Genomic DNA, 27,381 nt, shown 5'->3' on the forward strand with positions numbered 1-27,381 from the left:
AAAAGAATGCAGAATATCATTACAAAGGCTGAAGAAGAAGAAAAGACCGAGATGGATGTCAGAGTATTATATTAGAGCACTGGGAAGCTAAAGCTAAAGGAAGAAATCAAAGAGGAGCGGAACAGAAAATTTCAAAAGTCAGCTCGGGATGACAAAGCAAGATACTATAATGAAATGTTCAGAGAGCTGGAGTCAGATAATCAAAAGGGCCAAACTCGCTCAGTGTTTCTTAAGCTGAAGGAGTTGAAAAATTCAAGCCACGGATGGCAATAGAATGTTAAATGGTCCAAGAAGCATTAAAAAAAGGTGGAAGGAGTACACAGAGTCACTGTATCAGAAGGAATTGGCTGACACAGAAGAATTTCATGAAATAACATATGAGCAAGAGCCTATGGTGATGGAGGAAGTTCAAGTCGCTCTGAAAGAATAGGCAAAAATCAAGGCTCCAGGAGTTGATAGCATACCAATTGACATATTTCAACAAACAGATGCTGCTCTGGATGTGCTTACTAAGTTGTGCCAAGAAATCTGTAGGACAGCCAGCTGGCCAACTGACTGGAAAACATCAATATTTGTTCCCATTGCAAAGAAAGGTGACTCGACAGGGTGCAGAAATTATTGAACACTATCGTTAACATCATATGCAAACAAGATTCTGCTGAAAATGATCCAAAAATGATTGGAGCAATATGTTAGCAGAAAACTGCCAGATAGGTAGGCTGGATTTAGAAACGGTCATGGTACTAGGGATATAGCTAATTTTACATGGTTCTTGGAAGAAAGCAGAGTACCAGAGCAATGTCTGTCTGTGCTTCATTGACTATGCAAAGGCTTTTGACTGTGAATCACAACAAGCTGTGGCTGACTCTGAGAAGAATGGGAATCCTAGAACATTTGATTGTGCTTATGCGAAACCTATACTTGTACCAGGAGGCATTCATCAGAACAGAGCAAGGGGACATCACATGGTTCAAAATCAAGAAGGGTGTCTACCAGGCACATATTCTGTCTCCATACCTCTTCAGTCTGTATGCAGAACAGATCATCCAAGACGCTAAGCTGTAAGAGCAGGAATGTGGCATCAGGATTGGTGGAAGAATCAACAACCTGCATTATGCGTATGACACAACCCTGCTTGCTGAAACTGAGGAGGATCTGAAGCACTTGACGCTTCAAGGAGTGCAGCCTTCAAAATGGATTGAAGCTCAACATCAAGAAAACAAAGATTCTCACCGCTTGGCTAATTGGCAGCATCAGTAGGGATGGTGAAGAGATTGAGATAGTTAACAGTTGTAGTTTGCTTGACTCCACAGTCAGCACTTTTGGTACCTGTAGCCAGGAAATCAAGAGACAAATTGCATTGGGAAAGTCAGCTGTGAGGGACCGGCTCCAGAGTACTGAAGAGCAGCAATGTCAGGCAGGAGACTAATGTGCTCATGATCTGGTTTATAGTCTTCACAGTTAGGTGCTATGCCTCGGAGAGTTGGACAGTGACTAGGGATGATAGAGAATTGATGCCTTGAAGCTTTGGTGCTGGAGAAGAGTGTTGGACTGCTAGGAGAACAAACAGGTTTGTCCTGGAGACAATGAATCCGGAATGCTCCTTGGAGTCAAGGATTCTGCAGCTTCACCTGACATACTTGGGCATCTTGCAGGGAGGGACTGGTCCCTGGAGAGGGACATCATGTTTGGGAGAGTGGAGGGATGGCGCAGGAGAGGAAGACCCTCTATAAGATGGATCAGTTCTCTGATTGGTGTGGTGGAAATGAGTGTGTCAGAGACAGTGAGGTTAGCACACAGTAGAGCAGGGTTTAGGGCTCTTGTACATAGGGTCTTTATGAGTCGCAAGGGACTAGGGGGCACATAACAACAAATCAATATCAATTTGGCATACTTAACTATTGTAACTATTACAATACATATATAGCTACTATGTTGTTAGGTGCTATTGAATCAACTACAGCTAGCCACCCTGTGAACCTTGTGTTCTCTTGCCCCATCCTCACCATCTCTCTCATGCTCAAGCCCGTTGTTTTTGTTACTGTTCCTGTCATTCTATCTCACTGAGGGTCATCCTCTCTTTCCCTGATCCTCTGTATCTTTCCCAGCAAGGAGACTTTTTCAAGGACTGACTTTTCTCTAAAGTATGTAAGATGAAGGTTCACCATCCTTTTCTCTATGGAGCTCCTTGAGTACAGTTCTTCCAAAACAGATTTCTTTGTTCTTTTAGTAGGTATAGTCAAGTACTCTTCATCATCACCACAGTTAAGATGCGTGCATCAATACTTTTTCTGTCATTCTTACACATCCAACTTTTGACGAAGCATTTTGATGAAGTCTTTAAAAGCAGATTTTTTTCAGTGCATTTGTTGTTGTTGTTGTTGTTATGTGCTGTCGAGTCACTTGTTACATAGTAGCCATATGTACAACAGCCCTAAACCCTGCTCTATCCTGTGCCAATCGCACTGCCTCTGACACACCCATCCCGATTACTCCAGTCACTGAATCAATCCACCTCATAGAGGGTCTTCCCCTCCTGCACCGTCCCTCCACCCAAGCATGATGTCCCTCTGCAAGGACCTCTCCCTCCTTACAACATGTTGCTTTTTAATTTCTTGACTGCTGCAACCTTTGGTGATGATTGTGGATCCAAATAAAAGTAAGTCATTGACAGCTTTAATCTTTTCTCCATCTATCATGTTATCTAATGGACCAATGGAAAGGATTTTTGTTTTCCTTTTTTAATATAGGTTTGCATAAGAAGTGTACATTGTGTTTTGTTTAATTTACATTGTTTCATACCTTCCTCTATTCGCATTGTTTATTATCATCCCCATACATTGAGATGTAATCCATAATGAAGGCTGTCAAATCTAGAGACCAAGATATGCCTGATTCAGGCCATGGTCTTTGCAGTTACTTGCTATGCATCAGAAAGCTGGACAGTAACTAAGGATGACAGAAGAAGAATCACTGCCTTTGAGTTGTGGTGCTGGAGAATAGTCTTGAACCATGGACAACCAAGAGAACAAACAGGTCTGTATTGGAGAGGATGAAACCAAGTTTCTCCTTGGCAGCTAGGGTTTTTAAGCTCCATCTCACACACTTTGGGTATGTGGCCAAGAGAGATAAGGATAAGGACATCATGCTGGGAAGAGTGGAGGAACAGCGCGGGGAATATACCTGGTGTGATGGATTGACACAGTAACTGGGTCAATGAGGGTAGATGTGTCAGAGTCAGTGAGACTGGCTCAGGACGGAGCAGGGTTCAGAGTTTTTGCACATAAGAGTCACTATGAGTTGCAAGCGACTCGGTAGCATGTAACAACAGTCTTTGATCTTTTGCAGCAAGTGCTTCTAATCTTCACTTTGTGCAGGCAGGGCTCTGTCATTTTCACGATATAGGTTGTTAATGAATGTTCCTCCAATTTTGATACCACATTCTTCTTCATATAGTCCCAGCTTCTTGAGTTACTTGGTCAGCATACAGATTGAATAGGTATGGAGAAAAGAGGCACATTTTTTAAAATTTTAAACCTTGAATTTCCCTTGTTCTCTTTGAACAACTGCCTCCTGATCTGTGTATAGGTTTCACATAAGCATGTTTACGTGTTCTGGGATTCTCATTCTTCTCCATGTTATCCGTAATTTCTTATGATTATGTAGTCAGTAAAACAGAAGTACACACCTTTCTAGTATTCTCTGCTTTCATTTAAGATCCACCTAATATCAGCAGTGATACCATTGTCCTGCAGCCTCTTGTAAATCAACCTAGAATATCTGACAATTCCAGGTTGATGGATCATGCCAGCTATTTTCAGCAATCTTCAGGAAGATTTTACTTTCATGTGAAATTCTTTAGTAATTTCTATATTCTATTGAATCACCTTGTTTGGGAAAGGAACAGATATGGATCTCTTCCAGTCAATTTGCCACATAGCTGTCTTCCAAATTTCTTGGCATAGACTGATGAACATGTCCTGGTCTGCATCTGTTTCCTGAAACACCTCATTTGATTTTCTTTCAATTCCTGGGGCCTTGTTTTTGCCAGTGCCTTCATTACTGTAGCTTGGACATCTTCTGTACTCTTGGTTCTTGATCATATCCTACTTCATTGTCAGATAGCTCTTTTTTGGTACAATGTCTTTTTACATTTCTTCCATCAACTTTTGATGCTTCTTATGTCACTCACTTATTTTGCTTGTAGAAGTAAGTATTGCAATTCAAGACTTTAATCTGTTCTTCACTTCTTTAACCTTGAGAAATGCTGAGTGTGTTCTTCCCTTTTCATTTTCTAACTATCTTTTTACAGTTCATTATAATATTTTGCTTTGTCTTCTTGAACTGTCCTTTGAAATCGTCTGTTGATCTCTTACTTCAGCATTCCTTCCCCTTGCTTGACTTCTTTTCTCTCTCCCAGTGGAACTTTTGGGGTCTCTTGTTCTTTTCCTTTCCCCTTGTCTTTGTAATGGCCTTTTGCCTTCTTTAATGATGATATCTTGATAATGTCTCACACCTTGTCTGAATTTTGGTCATTGGTATTCACTGTGTCACATCTATTCTGGAGGTAGTTTTTTAATTCAGGTGTAATCAGTTTGAGATCATATTTTGGTTCTTGAGAACTTGTTCTTAATTTGCTTTAACTTCCATGTGAGTTGATCATTTACCCCATAGTCAGACCCTCCTAGCCTTGTGTTGACTGCTGATATTAAGCTTCTCTATTAACTCCACAGGCATAGTCATTTTGGTGCCTAGCTAGTTAGTCCCTCAGGTGAAGTACATGTATAGTCAGTGTTAGGTTTTCAAACAAAGATCCTTGTAATGAATAAGTTACTTATTGTACAAAATTCTGTCATTCAATCTCCAGCCTCATTTTTGTTACCAAATCTTTATTTTCCAGCTACCAATCCTTCATTGCTTTCAGTTTTTGCATCCCAGTCACCAATCCTGTTAATCAACCAATTAATAATTTATTTATGCATCTTGGTTCCATCTTTCAGACTGCAAAAGTTGGTAGGAAAAAGAAAGTTGGTAGAAGTCCATTTCCGATAAGGGTCTCATATCAAAAGTTTACAGAATCCTACAGGGTCTCCACAAGAAAAAGACTGATCATACAATTAAAAAATGGGTAAAAGACATGGAAAGAATTTTCACAGAGGAAGATACCCAGATGGCTAACAGACACATGAAGAAATGCTCAAAAAATCACTGGCAATAGGAGAGATGGAAATCAAAACCAAAGTGAGACACCATCTCACTCCAGTAGAAGTGGCAAAGTGTAACAGGACAGCAAGTAATAAATATTGGAGAGGACATGACAAGATAAGAACTCTTAAATACACTGCTGATGGGATTATAAAATGGTACAACCACTCTTGAAGGCAATTCGACCTTTCCTCAAAAAGCTGAACATAGAAATTCCACATGACCGAGCTATTCCACTGCTTGGAGTATACCCAGCGAAAATGAGAACTGAGCCAGAAAACAGAGGGTCTTGTACACCAAGGTTCATAGCAGTGTTATTTACCACCATCATAAGAGCATGGAAACAACCCAGATGTCCAACCACAATCAAATGGATTGAGAAATTATGGTACATTCACACAATGGAATACTACACAGCATCCAAGAGCAATGATTTTGTAAATCACTACCTAACTTGGAAGGGACTGGAGAACATGATGCTAAGTGAACTAACTTAGTCCTATAAGGACAAACACTGTGTAAGATTATTGTAGAACATGTATGAGGATCCAAGAACGGGAGAGTGGGAGCAGAGGGGTGAGATTAGGAGGGAGGCGGGATGGGTGGTTAATCATAGAGCTGTACGGTTTGATGGATGGAGGGAGGGGTAAGTAAAGGAAATGGGAAGGATTCATGTGAAAAGTAATGTATAGGAACTTTTGTAAGTAAACCAGTAAAAAATAAAAATTTTATTTAAAAAAATTGGTTGAAACCTTCACTTTCTTCCTATTTGGCTTTAGTGGTTGGTGCATTTATTTGAATAATAGTTGTATTAAGTCTTTCTTGTTTATGTATGGATAGTATCCTATCACAGCTTTGTATTCAGGGTAGATCATGAAATGTTCTTTTGGATGATAAATGTGAAGCTGTTCATCTTCAACTTGTCACTCCCAGCATTGTAGATCATATGATTGTTTAAATCAAAATGGCCAGTATAGTCCATCTTAACTCACTAATGCCCAAGATGTCAATCATTACATGTTTCATTGCATTTTAACAACTTCCGAATTTTGTACTTTCCTATGCTCCAATTGTTAATGGGTATTTATACATGTTTGTCCTTATTTTGAGTCTTGCATGTCAGCTAAAGAAGATCCTTTAGGGAAAACTCTCCATCTGCATCATTAAGGTGTACTCTGCTTTCAGGAGGCAGCTCTTTACCAGTCACATTTTTAAATGCCTTCCAGCACTGTATGTTCTTCCATTATTCTTAGGGTTTCGAAGCCCTTTATTTCAGAAACAGTTGAACAAAGCCTGCTTCTTAGTCCAGAAGCTCCAGTGCCACCTGTCCACCCTACATGACCGTACTGGCATTTGAAGTTCTGGTGGGTAGCATGGCTGCATGGCAGTAGGCAAGTCACCATGGGATGGCAAACTGACAGATGTGTAGTAGATTTCCATTGCATGGAAATAAATGACTCCCTGGGGAGTCTTGTGTTCCAGGTTGTTTTAGTAATGCATTTTATCAAATCAGATGTTTTCTTGTTGGTAGATTGATAGGTATAAAGCAGGAGGGTCATCCTTTGGAAAGATGGTAGGTGATGATAGGATTGGGTATCACCCATTGAGCAAGTTACTGTTCTTAGAGCCTTCTCTGGGAGCCCTGCTAACAAGCCTTTGGCTTTCAGTGGAGATGAAAGTTTGACAGAAAAGGATAAGTTTTGCTTCTGTGTGTCATAAGTCACCGTTTCTAAGTCCCCTTGTTAGCTGTGTGGTCTTATCACAGAGCCTGATTGTGATAACGATCTCATCACAAATGTCTCCTCTTTCTTTTTCAGATGGGAATGGCTGGTAATACAAGTCCCTTTGGACAACCCTTTAGTCAAACAGGAGGGCAACAGATGGGTACCACTGGTGTAAACCCCCAGCTGTCCACCAAGCAGAGCATGGTCAACAGTCTGCCTCCCTTCCCCACAGACATCAAGAATGCTTCCGTCACCAATGTGCCAAACATGGTAAGTGACTCTTGACCTGCAGCAGATTGGACCTCATTGTGAAGAGGAGCTGGACAAAGAGGGGCTGGAATGGTGGTTCAGAGACTCCTCCCGAAACTCCTTTTCTTGGTGAGGACGGTTTCTGTATGTGAGTTACTTCACCTTTATCTCCAGTTTACTCCCAGGCTCCCTAGAGACTGAAGCAGAAGACTGACTTGTCTTCCTTCACTTTACCTGCTTGTTTAGCACTTGAAGGTGTCCAAGGAGGTGTCAGGGATAGGTCACCTCTGTCTCTTTGGTCTCCCAGGACTTCATGCCTGTGAACTAGGAACATCTCTGCCCAACTGGATGATATGTTGAGGGGAATGCCTCCTTTTGCTCCATCAAACAGCATCTCTTTTCATTGAAAAGGGAGTTCTGTGGCATAGTTCATAGGGAGCTGTACTGCTAACTCAGAGGTGACAAACCTTGTACCGTTTGATCCAGCAGCAGCTCCAAAGGAGAAAGATGGACTATCTCCCTCCAATTTATGGCCTCTGAAAATGTGGTTGAGGATCAGCCCTGAGTTGATTCCTACTTGATGGTGATGAGTTGTTGTGTTTTTATTAACAATGCCAAATAGAGAAGTTCCTCCTGTGTAACCTCAGTGTGTGCCACTGGGGACCTGGCCTACCCAGTGCCATCTCTGTATTTCTGCAGCAGGTGTTTGGGGAGGCTCCAAAGAAAGCCAGGGGCTTATGTTCAGGAAAAAAGTCTCCACCCCAATTTTTATTATGAAAGATTTTAGATTTACAGGATTGTTGCAGAGATAATACAGAGAACACTGTATGTCTTGCACCCAGCTCCTCCAGTTCTGGAGCCATGGTGGTGGTGATGGGAGTTTGAGGGGGGTGATGATAGTGGTGATAGGGATTTGAGGGGGTTGATGAGAGTAGTGGTGGTGATGATGGGGATGGGGGATGGTGGTGGTCAGGTACCATCCAGTCAGTCCCAACTCACAGCAACCCTGTGTCCAACAGAACAAAACACTGCCCAATCCTCTCAGTCATTGCTGTGTTTGAGCCTGTTGTTGCAGCAACTGTGTCCATCTTGTTGAAGCTTTTTTTCACTGATTCTAGCAAGCATGTTTTTCTCTAGGGATTGGTCCCTCCTGATAACATTTCCAAAGTACATGAAATGAAGTCACACCATCCTCACTTCTAAGGAACATTCTGTTCTATATCTTTCAAAACAGATTTGTTTGTTTTCCTGGAATTTCATAATGATTTTTCATAATGGTGGTGTTAGGTGCCATCAGGTCAGGTACAGTCCATAGCGACGCTGTGAACAGCAGATCTGAACCCTATCCATGGTAGATTGAGTATTCTTAGCCAGCACCATAACTCAGAGGAGTTAGTTCTTCATGCCTTCCTTATTTCATGTGTATAGGACAATTCTCAGTTGATGTGCTGATGCAGTCATTTTTGGATAATCTTCAGCAGAATCTTGCTTGCAGGTGTTATTAATGATATCGTTCTATAATTTCCACACTCTGTCAGATCACCTTTCTTTGGAATGGGAACAAATATAGATCTCTTCCAGTTAGTTGGCCAACTGATTGTTTTCCAAATTTCTTGGCACAACTTGGTGAGCACATCTAGGGCAACTTCTGTTAGTTGAAATGTCAGTTGGTGTACCATCAATTCCTAGGTCGTCCTTTTTTGCAAGTTCTTTCAAAGCAACTTGGACCTTCTCCTTCATCACCACAGGCTCTTCCGCATATGTTGTTTCATGAAATTCTTCTGTGTACCATGACTCTGTATACTCTTTCCATCTTCTCTTAATATTTCCTGGATCATTTAATATTCTGCCCAAAACATCCTTAAGTATTGCAACTCGAGTCTTGAATTTGTTCTTCAGTTCCTTGTGCTTAAGAAATGCTGAGCAAGTTTGGCCCCTTTGATTTTTGACTCCAGCTCTTTGTACATTTCTTTATAATACTTTACTTTGTCTTCCCGAGCTGCCCTTTGAAATCTTCTGTTCAGCTCCTTAATATCTTGATTTCTTCCCTCTGCTTTGGCTTCTTGGCACTCCAGTGCATATTCAGAGTCTCTTCTGACATCCATTTTTATCTTTTCTTCCTCCTCTGTCTTCTGCACCCTTCCTGGATGATATTCTTTATATCCTCCCATAATTCATCTGGGCTTCGCTTATAAGTGTTCAAGGCCTCAAACCTGTTCCTGAGATGGTTTTGAAATTCAAGTGTGATAGACTCAATGTCATATTTTGATTCCCATGGATTTGACATCAACAGAGAACTGCCAGAAGTACAGGCTAGGTTTAGAAGGGGTTGTGGTACTAGTCATATTGTAGCTAATGTTAGAGGGAGCTTGGCTGAAAGCAGTGCAATGTCTGTTTCAGTGATTATGCAAAGACTTTGACTGTGTGGATCACAACAAACTGTGGCTAACTCTAAGAAGAATGGGAATCCCAGAACACTTGATTGTGCTAATGCGAAACCTATACTTGGCCCAGGAGGCATTCGTCAGAAAGAGCAAAGAAACACTGCATGGTTCAAAATTGGGAAGGGTGTACGCCAGGGTTATGTCCTCTCCATACCTTTTCAATCAATATGAAGAACAGATTATCCGGGAGGCTGGGCTCTATGTGGAGAAATGGGACATCAGGATTGAAGGAAGATTTATCAACAGTCTGCGCATTATCAGATGACACAACCTTATTAGCTAAAACTGAGGAGAACCTGAAGTGCTTGCTGCGGAAGGTCAAGGACTTGCAGCCTTCAATACGGATTGAAGCTCAGTATCAAGAAAACAAAGACTCTCATCACTGGGCCATTAGCTGCATCATGATAAATGGTGAAGAGATTGAAATTGTTCACAGCTTTAACAGTCAACACTTTTGGCACCAGCAGCCAGGAAATTAAAAGACGTATTGTACTGGGAAAGTCTGCTGTTAGAGACCTATAAAAGTACTGAAGAGCAGTGATGTCAGTCTGGAGACTAAGGTGCTCCTGATATAGGCCATGGTCTTTTCAGTCACTTGCTATGTGTCAGAGAGTTGGACAGTGACTAGGGATGACAGGAGAATTGATGCCTTTGAGCTGTGTTGTTGGAAAAGAATTACTGAATATACCATGGACTGCTAAGAGAACAAACAGGTTTGTCCTGGAAAGGGTCAAACCAGGCTACTCCTTGGAGGCAAGGATTCTGAAGCTTCGTCTGACATACTTTAGACATGTTGCAAGGAGGGACCAGTTCTTGGAGAAGGTCGTCATGCTTGGGAGGCTGGAGGGACAGCACAGGAGAGGAAGATCTTCTATGGGGGATGAATTGAGTCAGTGACTAGGGAAATAAGAGTAGGTGTATCGGACACAGTGAAGTTGGCACAGCGTAGAGTGGGGTTTAGGCTCTTGTATGTAGGGTCACTTTGATTAGTGGGGTGAATCAGTGTTTATGTCATAAGTAAGTGCTTTCCTTCCTTGAAGTCTGTTGGATTCTGACGGAACACTTCAGAAAGCAGGACTCGGCCACCACCTGCTCCCAGGGCAGAGACTGTAGTGTTGAATGATCCTGAGCTTGCCTGGGTTGGAAAGTAGGTGGAATGGGGCCTAAGGGGTGACTTAAGGAATGAGCAAGGTCCAGGTGATGGTGTGTTCTTGCACTGTCTGCTGTGGCTACACTGCAGCTTTTTTTAGTTTGTTGTTTGCCTTTCACCCAGGCTTTAGAGAGGGGGACTAGATTTATTATGTCCTCAGATTCCTCACCACACCTTAACAGGCCTGCCCTTCCACCTCCCCAGGTAAAATCAATCAAGGATTTCTCTCCTAAATGTTTCATTTTATTCTTACCATGGAAAACTCACTGCTATCAAGTCAACTGTGATTCATAGTGCTCCTCCACCAAGTTTCCAAAGTTGTAAATCTTCATGAGAAGAAACTGCACATCTTCCTCGCTTTGAGCAACTGGTGGTTTTGAACCACTGGTCTTTGGTTAGCAGTCTAACACTTTACATACTGTGCTACCAGGTTTCTTTATCATGAATGAACATGCATGTTCCTTTTAGAATATTTTAGAAAAGTCTATACTTAAAAATTCATAAAATAACCCTGAAAAAGGTCATAAAAATAAAGACAACCTGAATTCTACACTTGACATGGAAATCATGTCCAGTGTGCTGGAGTGAGGAGTGGGCAGTTTGTGTTTTGAACAGTGCTTTTGGGCTTTGAGTAAAGGGTTTACTACTGCTGCATGCTCCAAGTGCTCATTTTCTTGTAGGATTTTGACAGTTTTGACTTTTTGTTCTATGTCATTTTTACAGATTTTTCTGATTTCACTTTCCCCAAGTTTTCCCTCAGAGTGAATTACTCTTTAGTAGTAAAAATAACAGACATTCATAGACTATACAGTTATTGTTATTGTTGTTGTTATGAGCCGTCAAGTTGCCTGTGTGACTCATAGTGACCCTGTGTACTGTTTAGAGAAAGTAAAAAGTGAAGTCCACTTCTACACGTGCATAGTTCCACCCCTGCTCAGAGTTAGCCTCTGTCTGGTCTTACACAGATATTTTTCTACAAACTGAAGACTAGTAGGGAAAAACTAATAGTGATTTTTTAGTACTAATCTATAATCCACTATATTCCCCGCCCCCTTTAATATATTGCAAGCAGCTTTTTACATTACTGCATAAGAGCTGTACTTTTTGGGGGATGTGGGGTTTACTTTATAACTTGATTTGATCTCAAACTTATGGAACCAAGTTTCACATGTATTGTACAGAGGTACGCAGCTTATAGGTTTAGTTCCCAGCCATCATTGCAATAAAGCAAGTCTCACTAGTTCCCATTGCAGAGAAAATTATATAGCCACTCAAGATTATAATCTTACCAGTTTGTTTCCTTTTTTTTTTATTATGACCCTAGTGAAAGTCTACAGAAAAGTTAGATCCTCATTCACTCATGGGTGCACATTGTCTTCCCCACCCACTCGCTAATTTTATTAAACAGTTTGAAGTATTGTGAGATTACTTGTGTGTGTGGCCAAATGTGACACACACATGAAGTGAATACATGCAATTGCAAGAAACAAACAAAACAACCCCCCCCCCCAAAACTCCAACAACCAGGTACAGTAAAGCAGGCTACAATAAAAGAAGCCTTTACAGCTGCTGCAACATGCTATCAGGTGTAGTTCAAAGATACTATTAAAGCATTGGGTTCAAGTTTGTAACTTAAAGATAACACCTCTTACACTTTCTTTATAAGGGGAGGATAGTTCTGTGATTTATTTCATGCACATAGCACTTTGGTATTTTAAGAAATAAGAGACCACCTGGTCTGGTCTCTTCAGTAAGTCACTGTGAAAGGAGGGTTGATGGGTGGGGATTAGGGAGCAGGGACAGGAGATGAATAACCTTATGAAAACCACAGGTGAGTGTAGCCTGTGGCCCTTTGCTGGGTTCAGATTGGAGCAAACCAACTCTAAGGGACAGTTTTTGAACAATGGAGAACTTTTTTATTAGACTATATATCAATTATATGGAAAAGTGGTTGGTGTCATTAAATGTGGTAATAGTATGCTTTCCCCCGTCTTTTTCTATATGGTTGAAATGTTCGTAACTATAGGAATACTTTCAATTCTTACATTCTTTCACGGACTTAGTGTCCAGGAGCTCTGGAAGCATTCTAGCTGTTAACCAAAAAGTTGGTAGTTTGAACCCACCAGCCTCTCTGAGGGAAAAAGATGGTGCAGTTTGCATCTGTAAAGATATTAATTTTTTAACTCCCCATGAGGCAATTCTGCTCTGTCCTAGGGTCACTAGGAGACAGAATCCATTAGACAAGAGTAGGTTTGGCTTTTTGTTTTCTTGATTTCCATCTAAATCCATAGGGACAGGATTATCTGGTAAGAGATTTTAGGATTGGTACAGAATGCCAGCAGTGGTAGAGTGAAAGCAGAGACTCCCCAAAACTCCTGTGGAAAAAGAAAGTGCCAGAATCTTCCTGGAGAATTACTTGGTAATATGTACCAGAAGGTTTAAGGATGGCCCTGTTGATTTCACTATTTCCACGTCTCAGAATCCAGCCACCAAAAGTAAAAACAGAGATTCCATTTCAGCACCACAAAAAGTAAGGCAAATGGTTTAAACACCTATCAATGGGAAATTGGTTGCAGTATGACTAAAAGTCCCACTGCTGGAGATGGCTTCATGGTATGGGTAATGCAAAACACTTTTGGGTGTAAGATACCTGGGCATCAGCATATAAGATGAAACTGGGAGAAGGAGACAATCAATGTGTTTGTCTTTTTGATAGTGGTCTTCTGGTTAGTGGGATTCTGTTTTCTTAATAGCTGTGTTGTTTCCTATATTAATTACATTTATAACCAGGAAGAAATAGAGGGAAAGCTGCCTCTTCCTGGGCTCTCAGTGGAGCTGCATGGGCGGCTCCCACTTCACTTATCTATGCATCCTGAGCATGGCCCCAACCTTCATACACAAAACTTGGAAGTCATGGAAGGAAAAAAAATCAAACTGGAAACCCCAGCTTTTAAAAATCAAGCTTTTTCTCTTGTTAAAAGAAACAATTCCCCCCATTTGACTACTGGAGAGGGTGAAACCAGCCTGCTCCTTGGAAACAAGGATTCTGAAACTTTTCCTGACATACTTTGGGCATATTGTGCGGAGGGGCCAGTCCTTGGAGAGGGATGTCATGCTTGGGATGGTGGAGGGGACAGAACAAGAGAGGAAGATCCTCAGTGAAATGGATTGACTCTGACTAGGGTAATTTTTAGAAGGTCCCATTCATCAGTTTTGTCCTGTCCTGGTTATATAAATTATATTTGCAAGCCTATTTATACCATACGCTAAGACTTCAAGTTTGGTCCTGTTTTGTCTCTCATGATCTTTGTGAGTTTGTATGCTTTTTTTTTTAGCATTTGTTTCCAGTTTTTGTGTTGTTTTTTTTTTTTTTTAAATTTCAATTGAACAGTCATTTTTAAATTTTATTCTTTTAAAAAATAAAAGCACAACTTTAATTGACACAGGTTAGGACGATTTCTTAGGGGAACAAAGCTGGCACTACAGTTAATTCTTCTGCTGGCTTTCACTAGCACTTAGAAAGTTCTGTGTTCAACTTAAGCATCTTTTTTTTTCTACAAATAACTTAGTAGCCAAAAGCTGGCCAGTGAATGGCGATGACAGTGAGTGTGCTGAGCATGCTGAAAAGGCAGTGCAGAAGGTCGTCCTGACAGGCAGTGCAAGAATGGACACTTGTCTAGTGTGCCCGATTCTGCATCAGTTCCTTGTTTAGAAAGGAAGATTCCAGCAATTCTTGCATTTCCATCTTATTTGATCAAAATGGAGATGAAATAACTAATGTATCATGGCCTTGAATGAAGTCCTATTCACAGGGACAGCATTACCAAGACTATTTACTGCCCATGACCTTCAGGGTAGAAAAGCTGAGGTCCCCCCACAAGGAAACTAGGAAACGGGACCTTCTGTCTGACCCTGGGCCAGTGGGGTATTTCCCTAATACTCAGTCTCACCTTTCAAAGCCTTGGTAAGGCCAGGCTCAACATCTCAGAGGTTCACTAACATTGTCTGAAAAAAGTGTGTGCTGAGTCCACTCTTCACTCCTAGACATGATGTACATCCACTGTTCCTTACTGTGTTTTCACATAAAGCACTGGAGATTTTGTTCTGGAAAGCTCCAGCTGAGTTTGGGTGGAGGTACATGATTGAATATGCAGGAATGAGCTTCTGGAATGGGCTCAGAGATGCTCACACTCTGTAGACCACTTGGGAGTCCTGGTTTAGCATAAACTCTTATCACTTTCACACTGTAGAGCCTTTCCCAGAGGAGGCAATGTCCCAGTCCCTTTGCAATAGCAGGGGTGACCAGGTAGCCTGCAACCAAGTGTTTGGGCCACAAAGCACAAAACTAGTTCTGGTGACTGCTAGCTCATTTTTTTCAAAACTTCTTTAAAACCACACCACCTAGTTTAAAGAGAGGAAGAAAGGAACAACTTCTGAAAAAAACATCAGGGCTTCAGCTTCTGTGGTCTTTGTAGTGCAACATCTTGACACTATCCTGTGTGGACAGCAGCAATTGTGAGGAATTAGTTGAAGGCGACTTCCCAAATTCCAGGTGTTTTCTCAACCCCTTATCACCCAAAGGCACCCTGGTGCCACTAGCCCATGTTTCCTCACAATTCTTGGGGCAACCTCCACCCAACAACAGTTGACCACTTGTCCACTTCAGAGATGGATCATACACAAAATTGCTGCGGGAAGTAGGTTTGGATTCCAATGCCCCCACTTTACGCAGTAGTTTTCCCATGATGTGGAGAACAGATAACTGGGCCACAGGTATGAGAGGGGTAGGGGTGCCACCAGCAGAATCGTCCAAATCATATCTGAAGGTTCCCAGTGTGCTTAAGCTGGAACTGAGTCCCCTGATATAGTTCTGGAATTGATCTTCTAATTGCTTTTGTCTGTGCAAGGTCATCCTCTAAGGCTGAGATTTGCCTGCAGCCTTCTGAAGGCTGAGTTTTAGACTTCTCCTTGATGGCTTCTGTTTCCATGCACAGGCAGTTGTTTTCTGACAGAAGGTCCCGTTTCCTAGTTTCAATTTGTTGCAGTGCATCTCTATCTAGTTCAGCGCTCAGCTTCCTTCTTGAAATTCTTGAAGCTCTTCTTGCATCTCCTCTGCTCTTTTCTTGTAGATCTTTCCAGGAGTTAATTTCTTCCTCCTCAGAGCTGAAGGTTGTCTTTCTGGAGTCCCCCATCGTGAAGCAGGGAGGAGATCTCTTCTTGTGTCATGGTGTCTGGCTCAGGAACCCACACCTGGCAGCAGCTAATCCTTAATTAATGGCTTGAGACTTTACCCACAGGTCATTGATCCACCTTGAGTTGATTTTTGTATATGGTGTGAGATGTGGATCTTGTTTTCTGCAGATAGAGGTCCAGTTTTGCTGGCACCATTTGTTGAAGAGGTTGTCATTTCCTCATTTAGTAGGTTTTGATTCCTTGTCAAATCAATTGACTGTAGGTAGATGGGTTAATTTCTGGGTTCTTGATTCTATCTCGTTGGTCTGTATGTCTGTGATTATGCAGGTATCATGCTGGTTTTTATTACTACAGCTATATAGAAGGTTTTGAGATCATGAAGTGCTATGCTTCTCACTTCATTTTTATTTTTCAGAAGAGCTTTGCTTATTCAGGATCTCTTTCCTTTCCAAATTTGCCATTTGTTATTTCAGTCTTTGAGTTTGCTATCTGTCTTAGGATTGTGTTAAAGATTGCTTTTGGTAGGATTGTCATTTTCACTATGTTGAGCCTTCCTATCCATGAACAGGAAGCATTTTCTCTAGTTAGATTTCTTATTGTTTCTTATAGTAGTATTTTGTTGTGTTCTTTATAAAGATCTTTAGTATCTCTAGTTAGCTCTATTCCCGAGTGTTTCATTTTGTGGTTGGCTATTGTAAGTGATACTGCTCTCTTAGTTTCTTTTTCTATGTTCTTTGTTGCTGTAGATCCCACTGTTGGTTGGTTGGTTGGTTGGTTTTAAATTGATCTTCTATCCTGCCGCTCTCCTAAATTGATCCACTAGGTCTAACAGTTCATTGATTGACTCTTTGGCGTTCTCTCTGTACCCTATCATATTGTCTGGATATGGTGCCAGTTTTACCACTTCTTTGCCAATTTAGATGCCTCTTATTTCCTTCTCTGGTCTTATTGCCCTAGTAAGTACTTCCAAAACAATGTTGAATAGGAGTGGTGATAGTGGGCATACTTGTCAGGCCCCTGTTTGCAGTGAGAATGCCTTTAGTGATGCTGGCTCTTGGTTTAGTGTATATACTTTTCACTATGTGGAGAAAATTTCCTCCCATTCCTACATTGTTGAGTGTTTTAATCAGCAAGGGGTGTTGGATTTTGTTAGACTTTTTCAGTATCAGTTGATAGGATCATGTAGTTCTTTGCTTTGTTAATGTAGTGATTTACATTGGATCTCACTTGGTGTCTTTTGTAAAACTTTTTCTTGTGATTTGAAGAAGACTTGGGGTTGTAGTTGGCTACTGATTGTGCTGCTAGCTGAGAAGTACTGGATCCCAAACCATTAGCCACCCTGGGAGAAAGACAAGGCAGTCTTGTCTAGAGGTGATTTATGGTCTGAAACCTGTTTCCCATTTTTAATCACCCATCCTGCATCTGACCTTTATCCCTGGGCAAATGCTGTCCTTGTTATCTGACATGTCTGCTTTAGCTGAAGAGTTTGTAGCTTCATGGTGTTAGTGTTCACATGTTGACCTGTCCACTGGCTGAAAGTAGAATCATGCTGGTGAGTTCCAGGCTTACTGGATATCTGAGGGTCATAGTCTCAGGGGCTTCCTCAGTCTCTTTCACACCAGTGAGCCTGATGATCTTCATGATTTTGTGTGTGTTTCACATCTTCTCCCATTCTTTCCAGGGTCCTCTACTGTGAATCCCTATCAGGGCAGTCAGCAAAGGTGGCCAAGGCACATCAAGTTCTTCTGGTCTCTGGGTCATGGAGGATTCCTTTTTGGTCCTCAATGGTTTATTAGGGCTGAACTTTACCAGCACCCTGTTCTCAGCAGTGACAGTGGAGCTGCAAGATGCTGTGCCTTCTTCAGGCAGCACAGCACAAACTTCCGATGGTGAGGTGGAACTTGTGGCCCTTCCTGAGGCCAGGGTTCTTGCATACAAAGGATGTCAGCTCACATATCTCCCAGTGTCTGTGGATAGGCTTTGTGATCCATTGGGTGTCAGGATTTCTTTTGATCACTTTATGGAATGGATCAATGAGGATAACTTTAAAGAACTTGTATGTGGAATTTTCAGCCACCCAGTAAGAATTCGGGACCCTCAGGGCCCCACAGTGCCAACCACCTCACTCCTGACTGAAGGCTCTGAGTAAACTTCAGCTGGTCAACATGGTGGACAGGCTTGCCATAGGTTCCTCCCTTAGAGACAGATTGTTTGCAGCTTCCCCAGTGAACTCGAATCCTTCAGATGACATAACTTAGCTTGGCCTTGTAGCCCAGCCTGAGCACCTTGTTGGACAGGAGAAAGCGCATCCCTTGGACCACTTCTTCTGCTACAGCTCCCAGATGTGCTTGGAAGTGCCCATCATGGCTCACCCTGATGGCTGCCACCTGATGGAGAAGAAGAAGCAGCCTTACTCTAAGAAAAATGTTTTCGTTGTTTCTTTCCCTCTTAATTGCAAATACTTGGTTCTAAACTTTGTCACCTCAGTGACATTTTCCTTTAAGGAAAGTTACAAATGGTCTGCTCTCAAAAATGGGAGTATTTGGTGTACATATATTTGGACAGGTATAGGTCCTTGGACCCTGGGTAATTTTGTACCATAATTAAGGAGCATTACATATATGATTGCTATACGTCACTATAAATGATTTGCCACCATTCGTCAAGAAAACATGATACTCGGATGACTGTAGAGTCACCATTTCCCTTTCCTTTTTGTATTTTCACTTGAGAGATCTGCCTGGTGTGGTTCAATCTTTTTGGACAGAAAACACATGGAATGATTTCTGCATTTGTCCCAGCTTTTCAAAAATGTCTTGGAAAAATTATTGCTAGATCTGAGTGAAAATTTTAAAGACAGGAAAAGCACTCCTAAAACAAAAGAACCAAAAGTCAGGCTAGTTGGTAGTGTTAAAGAAAACTATACTTTCAGGAGAGGTGACAGACTGTGCCCCCTGTCCTTTTGGCCATGTGGTTATAATGCTGGAGAAGAGTTTCACTCTATTCACCACAGGGATATGTGCAGTTCTGTGGTTCTGAAGCTGAAGAATGGCTCTGTTCTGTTCACTACAGGGATCTTTTTACTGGGTTGCAGTTTGTCAGGCCAGAGCCATCTCTTTAATCAGCCCAGCCCTATAAAATTGCCTGTATTTGGCCCCTGGGAACTGTCAAAAGCAGCAGTCACATACGGTTCACTCCTGTAACTCCGTGCAACTTGTCCTGAAGTTGTGTGTTTGTAGCCTGAGTTGGTTTTTGATTACTACAGTGAGGGGTGTCATTTTCTTACTTGGAGAATAATTGTGCACAAGTACACATCCATCAGCCTTGTTGGAATCACATTTATTCTGCACTGCTTATCTTCCTTAGAGTTGTGATGGATTCATGGGAAATCCACAGCCTTCTCTCTGTTACTAGCTTATAGCACAACAGTATCAGTTTGAACTCCTAGTCTGCCAAAATCAATTCAGAAACGTGACCTGGACCTCTGCAAGCATACTTAATATTTTTATTCTTTTCCTTGTTTTCTTTTAGTCTCAGATGCAGGCATCAGTGGGAATTATACCAACACAAGCAATTGCAACTGGCCCCACTGCTGACCCAGAGAAACGCAAACTGATCCAGCAACAACTGGTCCTCCTGCTCCACGCCCACAAGTGTCAGCGGCGAGAGCGAGCCAACGGTGAGGTCCGGGCCTGCTCGCTTCCGCACTGCCGGACCATGAAAAATGTTCTCAACCACATGACACATTGCCAGGCTGGGAAAGCCTGTCAAGGTGGGTGCTGCGGGCTGGAGTCTTGGTGGCAGAGGTTTAGGGTGGAATAGATGTCTCATTCTCAAGCAGCCCTTGTCAGTAAGACCACAGGAGCTTGTATACTGCCTCCTTTCTGGGTTCTATAGGATGTGTTTCTGAGTCCCCACACACCTGCCTCTTTCCCACTTGGCAGGCACTCATCTGCTGAGGGAAAAGGCATTTGGGTTTTACAGTGGTTTATGAGCTGAGACCAGAGGAGCCTGTCCCTTCTTCCTTTTCACTTCTTTCCGTCTTCATTGCAGACATCAAGGTCTTGAGCCACGTTGAGAACACACACCCATGCATGCACCCTCCAAACTCAGAGTGTCTGGCTTACAGCTGTTTGCTAGATTCTGACTGCCTTGACCACTCCCTCTTGGTCTTGAGGCTCATCAGGAGGACAGCAGAGCAGTCCTGCCGGCTGCCCCTCCGCGTGGCAGCAGCCGGTAGCCACAAAGGCAGCGCCTCCTGTTGCATCCTTCATCCCCCTCTTCCAGCAGACACCCCACCACACCCCCGGCTCTTACAGAGGGATGATACTGGTCCAAAGACGTGCTTTCCTTTCATCTTTGTCTTCTCTCCTGTTCTTCATGCTCATGAGCCTTGAGGAATCGCCCCCTATCCTCTGACATTTACGAGTTTCCAGAGTAGCCTGACAGGATGGAGGAGGTGATGGGCAAGGCTAGGCCTTGAGAAATGAAACCGCAGCGTTACTGAAATGAAGACAGAGTAGAGGAACAGTGCTGGGAGCCCCTCAGCCCCCTCCCAACTTCCCATTGGCTGCTCTGCCTGTAGATCTTCAACTGCAGGGGTTATATGGCTTCATCTTTAAAGATAACTCAAATTTAATCTTTCTTAGTGACACTGCAGAACAATGAATTGTTCTTGTACTGCATTTGCTCCATATTTCAGGTTCAGTTGTTTTTGCTGTGCTGTTTTGTTTTGTTTTGTGAGCTGAACCTTAAGCACTCATCACTCATAACATTGCCTCTGTGGGAAGCTTTTGTTTGGCATTCTCCACAGTCAGCTTACAAACATTTTGGAAAATAGCCTGTTTGTAAGTTTAAGACTGCCTATACTGCATTATGGTTACACTTGTTACCATTTTCTTATGGACTCTGGCATTGTGATTTAGGTGTAAAGTGTGAAGATTTGGATGGAAAAATAACATCTCGTTGTTTTTCTGGTCATAGTTGCCCATTGTGCATCTTCACGACAAATCATCTCTCATTGGAAGAACTGCACACGACATGACTGTCCTGTTTGCCTCCCTTTGAAAAATGCCAGTGACAAGCGAAACCAACAAAGTAAGTGAGCACTGGGGGTAGAGAAGTCTGGAGGTGAGAAAATGAGCTGTTTGTCAAGACAGTCCAGAGAGCAGGTAGGAAGCAGGACAGAGCTCACTCACCCCAGGTGTCATGGCCAGTGAGGGGACCTCCACAAGGTAGAAACATAAGGCCCAGGATCAAACTAAGGTGCATAGACTTGTTCCTGTGGATGGAAATGATGTGGGATTCTCTTTCTGCCGTGCGCCACCTCTCTGCCTTCCTCTGACAGGCACTTGAATTCAGTAGTGATAGAGCATGAAAAAGAGGGAAGCCACCTGATATAGTCCAAGAGCTGAGGTGCAGGGTATCCTGTTCCTTCACGAACACGTAGGTGTGAGGAGTGTGGGCTGGACCCTGAGTCAGCACAGCAGTGAGAGCACTTCCTGGTCCAGCGCCATCCTGAGGATAGATGTGTATCAGATGTTGTGTCCCCTTGGTTTTCATGAGCTGGTTCTTGGGTCACTGGAGTAACAGGGACCTGGAAGTGGGGAAGAGATACAGGGACACTTCTTTGGGAATTGGAAACCCCTTATCCTAACATGAACTCTGAAGGTGCTCTCAGAGAGCTCAGCAGATTGGTCAACCTCACATCCCACAGGGAGACAGCTGCGAAGGGTGTCCTCCTGCCTGGGGCTGTGGTCCCCAGCCTCATTTGTGTGATTGCCCATTTATTCAGGTTGGGAGTCTCGGCCTCAAGACTGACCACATCCCCGCCCCTCCTATTGTTTTGTTGTCTTTCAAGTCAACTCTGTAGCCCTTAGCTTGTGGCTCCAGGGCTCTCTGCTTTTCAGAGGCATCAGAGCTTATACAGAATTGATAGTAAGAGTGGCTGTGTTTTTCCCTTTTGCCCTGTCCCTGGTTTCACTTAGGAAGCTCCTCTCTTGAGTGTTCAGTGTTGGCCAGTGTAGAAGGTGCCTTTTGTCTGTCACTCTCTTGCCAGAATCCCCAATTGGCTTTTCAGCACAACCCAGTCTCATCCCATTGCTTCATCCCTCCACCCTTCCCTGTTTGCCTGTTAAGTGTCATCACACTCATCCTTCTCCTTGGTCAGCCTCACATCCCACAGGGGAGATCCTCAGGACCCACTAATCCCCACAGAAAAGGTGCTGCTTGTCTTTCTGTAAGATTCTGAGAAGTGTGCCTTCAGGGGTAAAGGCTGAGGAACTTCCTATGTCTCAAGGTTCCAAGGAATACTGTACCTAGGTGGTGTCAGTCCACAGGAAACCTTTACTTGAAGCAGAATGTCTGTGTCCTGGAGGAAGACTTCTGGGGTCAGTCCATATCTCCTTTCCCAAAAAAGACGTCCTCACAACCTCTCTTAAGAGTTTCTTGAATCAGTTTTTGTTTTCTATTTTAAAATTCACACACAATTTTCCAGGCCGTCTCTTACATAAGTTCTAGAAGCCTGAGTCTTCCAAGCTAGTATAAAATTTTTTTCTTTTTTCCTTAGTAATAAACAACAACATTAAACAACATCACATAGTGCTTACAATGTCTTGTTAGAACACATTTTGGTAATAACCTTTTGGTGGTGGTGATTTTTCTTGTTGTTATGTGCCATCGAGTCGCTTGCGACTTACAGCGATCCTGTGTACAAAAGCCCTAAACCTTGCTCTGTCCGTTGCCAGTCTTCAACACACCTATCCCCATTACCCCAGTGACAGAATCAGTCCATCTCATCAAGGGTCTTCCTCTCCTGCGCTGTCCCTCCACCCTCCCAAGCATGACATCGCTCTCCAAGGATTGATCTCACCTTGCAACATGTCCAAAGTATGTCAGACAAAGCTTCAGAATCCTTGCCTCCAAGGAGCAGCCTTAGTAGGTGGTAAAATATTCATTGTACAATTTAGATTTGTACAGTAGAAATTTCATGAATAAATGTTGAACAACAATGAACAGACTTCATTCTCAGCTTCAGTTTAGGGATATGGCTCTTCTGGTGTTTTATTTATCATAGACTACCATGGTAATCATAAACTCTTGATTTCTTTCATTTTTCTAAGAAATACTTAATGTGTTTAATCTTTATAAAGGAAAAGAAACTTTTGTGTGTGCGTGGTGTTTTCTTGTGTTTCTAACATTCTTACTGCTTGAATGTTGTGAAAAATGGATTTGGTGCATTTTCTCTCAAGTGGTAAACCACAGCTTAACTGTTAGTCATAACGTGAGGTGTAACTGGGGTAATTATGTACTACACGGTCAGAGAGAAGGTGGAAATGATCTTTAATCAAGGGCTTGGGAGTCTCCCACAGAGACCCCCAAGGTGCTGAACATAAGCCTTTGACATGCTCTTTACATTGGGTGGCTGCCTGGGCTGTGTTCTTTTGGTGTTACTTCTGTAGCTTTGTGAGTACAAAGTTGTGTGATATGGTTGTGTGAGGATGTTTTGGTGATATTTGTCCTGTATTTCTGTTATTCTCCTAAAGCAAATTGCTGATGATGTACTGACCCTGGGTCCCATGGCAGGACACGTGGCTCCTCCCTCCAGAGTTCAGTATGCACACATTAGAGATGGCACATGCAGAGTAGTAAACAGAGGCCTGTCAAAATTGCATGCAGGTCGTCCTTTCTCAGGCACTACTGCCCAGGGAAAGGGAGACGATAGATGGAGCCTGCCCTCGATCAAATGAGAATGGAAGAACATGCTGGGCAGCAGGACAATATATATCAGTACGGCTCGAAGCCTGTGAGGGGACAAATCTAAACATACAGAGATTCTTGTGCACCAGAGGTGGTCATAGGGCCCCAGGGACAGTCTGCTGAGACCCACCTGTGCCTGTATATGTAGAGTTGATGGAGACCTCTGTCATACAGCTTACCTGCTGGCTCATTAGCCCCCAGGTCGCCATGGGCTCCCTGGTATTCTCTGAAATGAAATTCAGGCCCTTTTTGTTCCCTGTAGAGATTTTGTGTGATTGTTCTTCGTGGTTTTTTTACTGGAGACTGTAACTTACCCATCTTTAGCAGCCCACCGTCCTAGCAATATTTTATGTTTATGACTCTTCAAGTACACCTCGTATAGGTCAGCCTTTGTTGCACCCACAGCAACATGGGCCTCCCCAGGGCAGGCTTGTTCCTCACACCTGCTTTGCAGGTTGCCAGGTCCCAGGAAACTTGGGACAGAAGCGGGCCTCCCCAGCCCACACACGTGTCTCAGACTCCGGGTGACAGTTGTGTACAAGGAATATTGCAGAGCACCTTGAAGGTCTGGACCACTGTGAAGCTGTGGAGCCACATGACCATAGGTTCCAGCTCAGAATCCCATGAGGGAGTCATCATCAGGTCTGCAGCATCTGCTCAGGCCCACGTTGAGATGCTTGTGATGTTTGAAACTGGGGCCTGTTAGTTGTAGATCATCTCTGGGTGTGTTTCAACTATCCACCTTTTGACTATTGAGTTGGGTGCTTCACTATGTCGCTACAGCCTTTGTCATAGCCATTCCCTGTCTTACAGCCTGCTCTTCACACTACTTATAGTCTCCTCTGATTGTGGCAAGTACTTTCAAATCCACCTTCCTAAACCTTCCTGCAGCCCAAGACTAGTTTCTGCGAGTGTGCTGAGCAGTCTATTTGTTCTGATGCAAAAATCCAAGCTAGAGCTACATGAGAGCTACCCCATCTGCTCATTGGAGTCTCCACCTGATCTTTCCACCCTCATGTCATTGTTGTTATGTGCCATCATGTTGCCTGTAACTCAAAGCAACTCTTATGTATGTACAGCAGCTCTGAAACCTGCCCTATCCTGAGCCAGTCTCACTGACTCCTACCCGCATTTCCCCAGTTACTGTATCACTCCATCTCATCTGGGGTCTTCCTCTCTTGTGCTGTCCCTCCACTCTTCCAAGAATGATGTTCTCGTGGAAGACCAGTCCCTCCTGTCCACAGACCCAAAGTATGTGAGACAGAGCTTCAAAGTCCTAGCCTCTGAGGAGAAACTTGGTTTCAAACTTTCTAAGACAGACTTTTTTTTTTCTTTTCTTGGCAATCTGTGGTATATTCAAGACTCTTATCCAGCTCAAAGGCATCAGTTCTTCTGTCATCCATGGTCATTGTTCAGCCCTCTGATGCATAGCAAGTAATTGCGAAGACTATAGCCTGGATCAGGCACACCTTAGTCTCTAGACTGACATTGTTACTTATCAGTACTCTGGAGAGGTCTCTGCAAGGAGCTGGAGTTGGAAAATCAAAAGGGCCAAACTTGCTCATCATTTCTTAAGAAGAAAGAACTAAAGAACAAATTCAAGCCGTGAGTTGCAATAGTTAAGGGTGCTATGGGCAGAATATTGAATGATCCAGGAAGCATTACAAGAAGATGTAAGTAGTATACAGAGTCACTGTACCAAAAAGAATTCACTGATACAGGAGAGTTTTATAAAAAAAAAAGTATGATTGAAAGGCAATGGTGATGAAAGAGGAAGTGCAGGCTACTCTGAAGGACTTGGTAAAAAATAAATCCCCCAGAATTGATGGAATACTAATTAGATGCTGCCTGGATATGCTTACCAGGTTGTGCCAAGAAATCTGGAGGAGATGCGCGGTTCAAATCCACCAGATGCTCTGCTAGAGAAGGAGGGACAATCTCCTCCTGTACCAGTCAGATCTGATTTGACGATACACACAAAAAATAATAAAATAAAATGTTTAAATGAAAAAATTTAAGAAAAAGAAACTGGAGAACTGAATAGAAGAAATTCATCTTTATTCCCATTTTTTTTTAAAAAGTGACCACCCTCATAGAGCTTGAAAACATAGTCAGTAGGGTCTGCATTGGATTTCTTAGGTGAACTAGCATTTAGTGAGAGTGATAAGGGGTTGGCATCTCCCAGTTAACTGAGTGTTGTCATCCAGCCCCCGTCTGTTCATAGAGCAGTCTTAGTGCAGTAGGGTCAGGGTGTGGTACCCTCTGAGAAGTAAAGGGTCCCTGGAAGAAGCCACTCTGGACCTGCTCTTTGCTCATAGTTGAGCTCCCCCAGGAGAGGGAAGATGAGGCAGAAGGGGTGTTTTCAGGGAAGAGTGGAAAATAGGCAGCTAGCCAAGGCGTCCGTCAGCTAGGGAGAAGGCTAGAGGCTGGTGCCCAGGCTTGGAGCACTTGAATGGTGACCACACGTTCCAGGAGAAGAGAGGGGATGTGAGCATGGCCCAGTCAACAGAGCTTGACTGCCATGAAAGGAGGGAAGCATCAATAATATGACAAGAAGACGGTCTACATTTTTACCCAGATGACCTATATACAATAAAGCCTTTCGTTGTTGGCAAACCACAAACCCCCTCAAGCTTGCAGTCCTACACGCATGCATCATTTGTGTGAAAGTGTTGGACATGGAAATAGAGTGTAGATAGACATGTTCACGGCTGCTAGATAAGTGGGACTTCCTGTATTTAACACAACTTGCTCCTTTTTATGTCCAAAGACCACTTGGAGTGGTAGGAGGGAGAACATTTGTTGCCTTGAGCCATCAAGTAGATTAGCACCAAGACTTGGAGCTCCCTCGGTTCTGCGTAGGCTTGCGGCCAGACGTAAGGCCATCTTATAACACTAATTGTCTCCCACTGCTCCTACATCTGAGGGACACTGGAGGAAGGTGGAACCAGCAAGATTTGTCTGAGACAGTATCAGGTGTGGTAAAGACAGAGTTTCTCTTTCATTAAGTGGCAACTGTTACATGGATGTGTCCTCTGTGTTCAGGCAGTGAAAGGAAACGAGTCTGTGTGGGTGAAGGCCTGAGTCCTTGCGGTAGCCACCAGGAGTGCCTTCCCTCAGCGACTTATGCTGTCCCCTGGCATCATCTGGGCCCCACATAAGACCATGTTTAAGTATCAGATTCTTAAGTCTGTGGTTTGCTTTCTGCTGAGTCTATACATTTGGAGAAATGCCAGGTTTAAATGCCGACTTAACTAGTTTTCTGCTTTGTTTTTTATTGCTACATGTTTCTTTTACAATAAAAAATAGAGGTAAGGTGTTTACAATGAGAAAAAAAATGTAGTCTAACACAGGCATGAAAAGCACAATCCAATCACCTTCTTGAAGTGGTCTAGCCTTCACGCCCAGGGGAGTTCCAGCTAAATAGATGACATTTGGGGGAGTGCATTTCAGGGTGGGACATAGGAGGAAGATGTCCCTATTGAGGGGTAGTAGTTACATTTGACTGCGTGGATCATACCAAACTGTGGCTGACTATAAGAAGAATGGGAATCCCAGAACATTTAATCGTGCTAATGCAAAACCTATACTTGGACCAAGAGGCAGTCATCAGAACAGAGCAGGGCAACACTGAATGGTTCAAAATTGGGAAGGGTGT

At 43.0% G+C, this 27,381-nt stretch overlaps 1 protein-coding gene across 1 annotated transcript in view; it reads left to right on the forward strand.

Annotated features, from left to right (window-relative positions):
• Positions 1-27,381, forward strand: part of CREBBP (CREB binding protein) — a 164,566-nt gene that overhangs the window by 68,765 nt on the left and 68,420 nt on the right. The window contains 3 exon segments of the mRNA XM_006903586.1: positions 7,023-7,199; positions 19,497-19,737; positions 20,949-21,062. Coding sequence (XP_006903648.1) covers positions 7,023-7,199; positions 19,497-19,737; positions 20,949-21,062 — 532 coding nt within the window.

This window comes from Elephantulus edwardii, unplaced genomic scaffold (genome assembly GCF_000299155.1).
Source record: "Elephantulus edwardii isolate Elephantulus edwardi_28Jun2011 unplaced genomic scaffold, EleEdw1.0 scaffold00209, whole genome shotgun sequence".
NCBI lineage: Eukaryota > Metazoa > Chordata > Mammalia > Macroscelidea > Macroscelididae > Elephantulus > Elephantulus edwardii.